The 8,220-nt window shown below is 43.2% G+C and overlaps 1 protein-coding gene across 1 annotated transcript; it reads right to left on the bottom strand.

The window, feature by feature from the left end:
- Window positions 1-6,595: 6,595 nt before the first annotated feature.
- Window positions 6,596-7,540, bottom strand: LOC147684520 (olfactory receptor 1f45-like). The gene has a single exon (XM_086939681.1). The coding sequence runs from the start codon at window positions 7,538-7,540 to the stop codon at window positions 6,596-6,598; it is 945 nt and encodes a 314-aa protein (XP_086795807.1).
- Window positions 7,541-8,220: the final 680 nt, after the last annotated feature.

Consider the following 8,220-nt stretch of genomic DNA (forward strand, 5'->3'; position numbering starts at 1 on the left):
ATCTATCCGCTCGAATAAAGATGAAAAAATATGTATTTGACCCTATAGAAATAACAAGAGGTAAAAGACAAGGATGTCCCCTGTCTCCATTATTATTCGTGCTTGTGCTGGAGCCACTGGCCTGCAAGATAAGACAAAAACACCATTATTCAGCCCTCCAATTCCCAAAGCGCCCACTGCACATCTCGCTTTATGCGGACGATATGGTGCTCTATGTCCGTGACCCCACCCAAAACCTGAATCCTTTATTGCGAGAATATATAAAGTTCGGACAACATTCAGGGCTCAAAATCAACTGGTCCAAGTCACAAATTATCCCACTCACCAATACTACATGTCCCATCCCTATGGATTACCCTCTGGAGTGGCAGGAGGAACCAACACAATATTTGGGAGTCTGGTTCCATAGGGACCCAGACCTTGTCACGAACTATGGCAGAGTAATCAGCAATATGGAAAATGAAGTTAAGAGATGGAACAGTTTACCACTGTCCTTGGCCGATCGTACAGCTATAGTGAAAATGGTGATCCTACCAAAACTTCTCAACTTGTTTAACAACATCCCCATAAAGCCACCAATGGCAGTATTTCAAAATATAAAAAAGTTGATGCTAAACCTAATATGGGCAGGTAAACAAGCTAGAATTGATTTACAGACATTAACTTTGCCATACTCTCAAGGTGGGTTTAAAGTGTAGGACTTCCTGCTTTATTATCTATGCGCACAAGCGCAATACGCCCACTACTGGTATCACGAAAAACCCTTTATGACACATGTCGCAATAGAAGAAAGGGCTGCACTATCAATACCTCTGTCGGCTATCTTGCCGCATAGGAGACCCCCACTACATGCCCACGACATAAACACAATAGATGCCACTAGTGAAGCCTGGTATTTAATGGACAAGAAAGCAAACAAACTACCATTATATGCGTCTGCCTTCCTTAACATTACCACCCAGCACTCTCGGTCACTCAAGAGAAAGTGGGAATGGATCTGCTTAAACAAGCAGGTATGGACACAATGGGGGATCTATTTCAAGTGGGGCAATTCAGAACTCTAGATACTCTGACTTAAATTAGTAACCCAACGTTACTTTTTAACTTCACATACTATAGACTGCAAAGAGCGATACAGGAACTTTACCCATCATACCCTTCAGAGCTGCAACAGCTGTCCTCCTTGCAATTTGTACTGACAGTACCCACAGCGCACCACATTGTTTCTAAACTTTATGTCAAATTGCAAGAGGATATTGCGGGCACCTCAATAAAAACATTAAATAAATGGAATACTAGCCTGTCCACCCCGTTAACAACGGAAGAATGGACTACAGCGTATACACTCACTAGTCTTTGACACCTAATGGAAACTTGAGAATAATACACTTCAAATACTTACACAAAGCTTACTACACGCCGCAACAACTTCATAGATATGGATTAGGCGCAGATTCCAAATGTAAACGATGTCAAGAGGAAGATGCAGGCTTTGTACATCTTGAATGGAGTTGCCTGAAAATAGCAGACTATTGGGTTAAAGTGACTAAGTTAGTGGGTGAAATGATTGCTGTTCCTATCGAATGTACAATACGTTCATGTTTATTGGGACTGGTACCTAATGTAAGAGAAATGAGGCGTAAGTTTTGTGTGATAGCGCTGTTAATGGCAGAACGCAGGATCTATTTTAGCTGGAATGGGGTAGGAGCTCCGAGCATACGGCGCTGGATTTAGGACCTAACCTACTGCAGAGATACCTTAATGACATACGAAGAGGAACTCCCGGCGAGCTCGAGACCAAAGGACTACTGGATGTATCTAGCTGATTATCTGAAATCGCATCCAATAGACTAAGATATGTATGTTATGTGCTATATATATGTCACTATGCAGGGATACAATTATATTGTAAATAGGCCTGAGAATGAATAATGTTGTGCAACGGTCGATGTTCTCTTTTCCTGTTGACTTACTAAGTCTGAAAATGCCAATAAAAACAATTTAAAAAAAGTACATTATAGGCCAGTAAAGTGCCAGATCTGAAAAGAGTATTGTATGGGGCCAAACCCAAAGTTTTACAGTAATCACACGTCCTTATTCAGATGGCACTTGGACACCTTCTGATTATTCATAGATCTTCATAGCTGCTAGTTTTCAGATCGCATTTTTGTGACATTTCTAGGGTTTCAATCCATCTATGAGTGACATTCTGCTGTCAACTGTGTGACACTTTGAGTGACTCTTTCTTGTGAGTAAATAATAGCATCGACCAGTATTTGAGTGTCTCCTTGTGAGTTTTCAGTCACTGTATCCAGATATCACACAGCAATAAAAATCTACCTAAAACAAACTAGATCTACTGGTGTTGCCAATGCTTATTAGCAGAGCGAGATCAATGAGTAAAAGCAATGATTTGGTTAATAATTAGAATTGAACATGTTATTAAACTGTGACTGGTGTTTGAAATGTCTCAATCACTCCAGTTCTCTCATTCACACCATTTCTCACTTTTAGCCACTTACCTGGCAGCAGGCTGTGGTTCACCATTCTGTGCTGAATGCAGGCAGGCTAAGCCTGGTGCTTTCCAGGGAAGACGCCAGCTCCCGGACTCGGGTCTGGAAGCAATCATTGCTTAATTTGTAAAAAACATGAGTGCCAGAGTTCTCGTTAGGAGGTCACTGCAGCTTGTACAGCACATGCTGCCAATGATAGTAAGAACACAACTACTAACCAACACACTCCTACAGGTGTGACAATTCAGACTATTCCAGGCTCCATAGCTAAAACATTGGCTTGGGCGGCAGGTAATGCTAAAATTTTTTATGTATGTTGAATTTAATTAGTAACTATTGGTTGTCATATCTACATTAGCCACACAGTGCCACCATGTGGCAGGCTGTCACAAATGCCAGTGTTGACAATTATGTGCCGGTGCTGAGCACCGGAAACCAAGGCTCAAATTAAGCACTTGCAGCAATGCTGTCATACCATACTAGTCACCGTAAGAACAGCTCTGCCTGGCTGTTAGCTGCTGGTGGTGTTGTCCTGCGAAAGGCAGGCAGGCTATGCTCTCTGTGTCTCTCTCAACCTCATGTCCATCTATGGGGAATAAAGCTGGCTGGCCAGCCACTACTGCTGGGATGGGACAGCACCCCCTACACATGGGACGAGTGCAGGTGGGGAGTTGCTCACTAGCTTCATGAGTCATCATTCATTCAAGGTGGACAAGCCAACAAATTAACATGGCAAGACGATTCAAGAGTCGACTCTAAGAGGTCATGCTCGAGTCGAGTCCTGAAAATATTTGGGGCCATATTATCAAGAAAGGGCGATACATTATCGTCGCTTTTATCGGCAGGAAACTGCCGCTAAAGCGGCGATAATGGGCTTGATAATATGCCCTTGTGAATTCCCATAGAAGCCCAGGTTCAGCTCCTTGCAGACTCTGTCATAACTGGAGGGAGGTAGACATAACTCATGCTGTGACAGTCTGAGCGGAGCAGTCCATTGTTATCCCGCCTCTAACATTAGCCCACTGATCTGACTTCATGTTCATGGGGTCATGTTTGTTAAGGCTGTAATAACAACCTTTCACACTGTGCACCAGGGTGAAAGAAAAAAACACGGCCCCCAACTGGCCTGAGCCAGAGGCCCATCGGCCAATGCCCGACTGCCCGCCTTGCCAATTCAAGGCTGCCTATAAGCAAAGGGAAGAACAGTTCACTCAGGGTCTTATTGGGACAGGCAACTGCACAAAAAAAGCATAAAGCTGCTGCGGCTGCATGCTGGTGACAGAATGCCTTGCCTGAAATTCAATAGCAAAATGCTAGGTAGGTGCCACTGGATTTACCCACGAGTGGCTGCACTGTCTTCCATATCACATCAGCTGTAGGTATTTCATTACTTCAGCACTACATGAGATCAGGGAGACTGAGGCAGTGGAAGCTTGGATTTTTGTTTCTTACTATATTTAAAAAAACACAGCTCACTGCCCCTCCATGCTGCCCAGGTCCTGAAATAATGACACTGAGACTGGCAGATGAGTGTAGAAGTTCTTCATATACAGCCAGCACTCCTCTCATGCTGGCACCTCTTTCCTCCTCTGTGTCAAGACTCTTAGTCCCCAGTTCCTGCCTCGCCCCTTCCTGACCGTAAGCGGTGTCTGGTGTCCAGTCCGGTGTGTGCAGGGTCCTAGATACATAGCCAGTTCACAGTGTGTCAATAAGACACCTGGACCTGTATTGCATAAGGTGCCCTGGGAAGGGGGGGCGCAACGGGTGTTTGTGCACCCCGGGGCACTTTTGTATCACAGAAGGGGCCACAGACACTCATGAGGCCCCCTCTGTAATACCGATAGCGCTTGCCCACCAGAAGCGTCAGCGCTATCTTCAAGGAGGCGTTTCCTCATTTCCATGGGGGCATGCCCCATGCAAATGATGGAATCCCTTTGCGTCTGTGCCCCCTCCATATTACCGAAGCCCTTAGGAGGTGAACTGACCTAAAAGATGACGCACTGTCAGTGTGCCTCCTGGGAGCAGCCCACTGCAGGGGATAAAGGGGGTCCCATGGCCCCTCCAGGCATCCCCCTGCAAGCATGACATGACATAGATGCAGGGCATAGCCAGCCAGCAACCTATTGGAGAGAACATAGCTGTTTCAGATGGTGCTTTTCATCTGTAGAATGCTCCTGCCACTTTCTAGCACATTGTGAACTACGATATCTCAGGACTAGAAGAGTTCTGTGTGGCCTACCTGGGTGATATTGGCGGCTTTATCAATCCATGGAAGGACCTCAAACGGAAGCATGCTGAAAATACCATGTCATTCGTGATTCTTTCTTTTGGAAGACATTGGATATTAACTGAGAATTAGCAACAAAGTAATATTGAGATAAATTAGAAAAGCATGAAGTGCAATGGATGTTCACACTAGGTAAGAAGAGAGTGTAGGAAGCAGTCGGAGCCCCTGGGCACACCTGATGGCACAGGACACACCGAGAGTGACCTCTCAGCTTCATATGTGCTTTTCAGCTCTGCCCACTTCACATTATGTTCATTTTACCAACTGGGCCATAACTCAATGTTCAGTTGGAGGATCTTAAGCATGAACACATTGGTAAATGAATACATATAGAAAGCACACCATGATCTGTGCCTTGATAATACTGTGTAATGTCTACTATTCACTGGTAATTGTTATATCCATGTTGTCTGTATGCCATGGGTTCATGCGTAAAATGTAATTGAGAGCACATGGTCAATGTAAGTGATGTCGCAAGGTATTGTCTAGAATTGTCACAATTATCAAAATACACATTTTGTATGCATTTTAATCACATAAGAACTTGGCCATGACAGATAAGGTGTAACATTAAAATGATTTCATGTCATTGTGGTTAAATGTTTTTTGAGCCTTTTTAGAATGTTTTTTGTTAAATCTGAGAGTTATGCTTAACTCTATTTCACTCTTGCCATACACAGATCATAAACTGATTGAACAATATGTTTCAAGTCTTCTAACACTCTAACACTCACAGTGAAGTGTTAAAGTAATGCTCAGTCAATGTACTCTTAGAAACAAAGAGCCATCTTCCTATGGCCAGCAAACAGCAATGTGTGCTGCACCCTTTAGTCCTCAACAGTTGACCTTAGTGTACTCTCTACATTCTTGTGTGCCCAGATGAAGCAATAGGAGGAGGACATTGCTTCAGTGTAGATCTCCATATGGTTTATGTTGGAGGAGGAATTACCATGTGCTACAGCTGACCTTTGTTGCCTTTAGTCACCCACTGATAAAAGTGGCATGCTGCAACATAAACATTTCCTGAGTCAAGGTAGTGGCATTGGTAACAATTTGAGTTGTTTTCACTGTGACTCTTAGACATTTGCACATATGTATATATCCAAGTAATAGCAGCATTGATTAAAGTTTTTTAAGTTACAATTTTTATTGTAAGTTTTAGGCGGCCACATTTTAAGTAAGAGTATATTTTTCTTTTTTACACTTTGATTTTGTAGCAAATGTTTAGTATTTTTGCACCAGCTTGCCAATGCTAGGCCTTTTAGCTTTGCCAATCCTTGTTTTTATTTGACAGATACCCCATGTTATGGTTATTAAGATTGGGACATCAAAGCCATTTTCTTTCTACAATGAAGCTTCTGCTGAACAACTTTAGATATGCTTTAGTCAGTCAGTTGCAGTTGTTTTTTGTTGCTCAATAATCCGTTCTCTATACAAGACATAGAAGGTTGGTCTTCATGGACATGCTGTCAAGCCACTCATCGTCGAATTGGCTAGTTATTCTTTGTTAAAATGTTACGTAGAATTCTCATATGGTGGTTAGAAATGCAGAGCACAATGCACTGAACACAAACACTAGAGAAAGGCTTAATGGAAAACATATAACATGTATAGTACATAGAAGCAATGTTGAATGATTCAGGGTCAATTCTTACTTATTACTGCCAGAGACTGTACCTAAGTCTTGAGGTTTGGTTAGGACTATAGTGATTCATCTTCTGTGTCTTCACTGAGCAGGTTAAATGGTTGATGCACACCTTTATCACATGCCTTCCTATTACCATGTTGACATCTCTCAAGAGCTTGGTGAAGTCTCTTTTCCCATTAAAACCTTCCTCAGCGCCCCCTTCACGTCACTGTTGCGGAGACTGTAGATAAAAGGGTTCAGCATGGGTGCAAGGATGGTGTACATCACACTGGCCACCCTGTCCCTAGTCAGAGCAAAGCTAGTCGATGGTCGGAAATACATAAACATGATGGTGCCAAAGTAAAAGCTCACCACCGTAAGGTGGGACGAGCAGGTGGAGAAGGTCTTGTGCCTTCCCGATGATGATGGAATCTTCCTGATGGCGTTGATGATGCAGATGTAGGAGACAACAATGATCAAGAAAGGGCTCATGACTACTGCAGATCCCTCTGTGAAGATGACCAGCTGGTTGAGGGAAATGTCAGAGCAGGCAAGCTTGAAGAGCGGCACCATGTCACAGAGGAAGTGGTTAAGCTCATTGGCTCCACAGAAGGACAGTCTTGATGTCATGGCTGTGTGCAAGATGGTGTTTGCAGTTGATGCAACCCAGGTCCCAGCCACCATCTGGGCACAAGCGGTCTTTCGCATCACCACGGGGTAACGCAAGGGGTTGCAGATGGCGACATACCTGTCATAAGCCATGACAGTCAAAAGAAAGTCTTCCACATTGGCAAACAACAGAAAAAAGTACACCTGAGACAAGCAGCCCCCATAGGAAATAGACTTCTTCTCCATGAGGAAGTGTGCCAGCATCTGCGGGAGGGTGACCAGGCCTAGGCATATATCTACAAAGGACAGGTTTGCCAGGAAAAAGTACATGGGAGAATGGAGCCGTGAATCACCAGTGACTGCAAGGATGATGGACAGGTTCCCAATTAGTGTGACAATGAAGATGAGCAGGAACACAGCAAACAGCTGGAGTTGATAGCTGGGGAGGTCTGAAAATCCCAGGAGGATAAAATATGTGGTTGTGTTCTGGTTTCTACTGGTCATTGTTTTTATTTGTCTGCAAAGAAACACACAGGGCATCACATCAATATTTTAGCCACATTGTGTTTTAAATTAGCATTGTGTTCTGCGCCATCATCATCTTTGTTAAATGCAGTGAAGACCTTAACCACATGCTATTAAAATTATAGTTCATAACAAAAACAGACGCTAGAAGATCAAATAAAAAGAAAAATATCAGACATCACATTAAATTATACTTGTTTATTAAAATCTTGCTACCCGCTTTATCAAACACAGATAACAAGACTTCACCCTGAAATTGATAATAAAGAGAACAAACTGCTGTTTTTCTGCATGATTATACAGAGTAGGCCCAGGGCAAGCTGCATTCCACAGCTCCATTGTCCTATAAAGATTATTAAGGTATGGAAAAGTCCCTCAAATGTATTTCAGTCGGTCAAGGCCTAAAAGTTCCAACTAAGCTCTTGGGGCCCGATGTAGGTAATCCCAGATTACAGATTCTTAAATACCGAATCATACCGATTCGGTATTTAAGAACTGGCAATCGGGATGAAGGTAATTTTACCGATTTAATTACCGAATCGGTATGATTCGGTAATTACCGAATCGGTAAAATTGCCATTCATTCCTATAGGAATAAATGTCAATTACCGAATCGGTAAATACCGATTCGGTAATTGGGGGAAACATAGAAGGGCGGC

Source organism: Lissotriton vulgaris, chromosome 10, assembly GCF_964263255.1.
Source record: "Lissotriton vulgaris chromosome 10, aLisVul1.2, whole genome shotgun sequence".
NCBI classification, from domain to species: Eukaryota; Metazoa; Chordata; class Amphibia; order Caudata; family Salamandridae; genus Lissotriton; species Lissotriton vulgaris.

Bases quoted from the DNA above. Each gene is read 5' to 3' on its own strand.
- LOC147684520 (XM_086939681.1), bottom strand. From the start codon at position 7,540: ATGACCAGTAGAAACCAGAACACAACCACATATTTTATCCTCCTGGGA.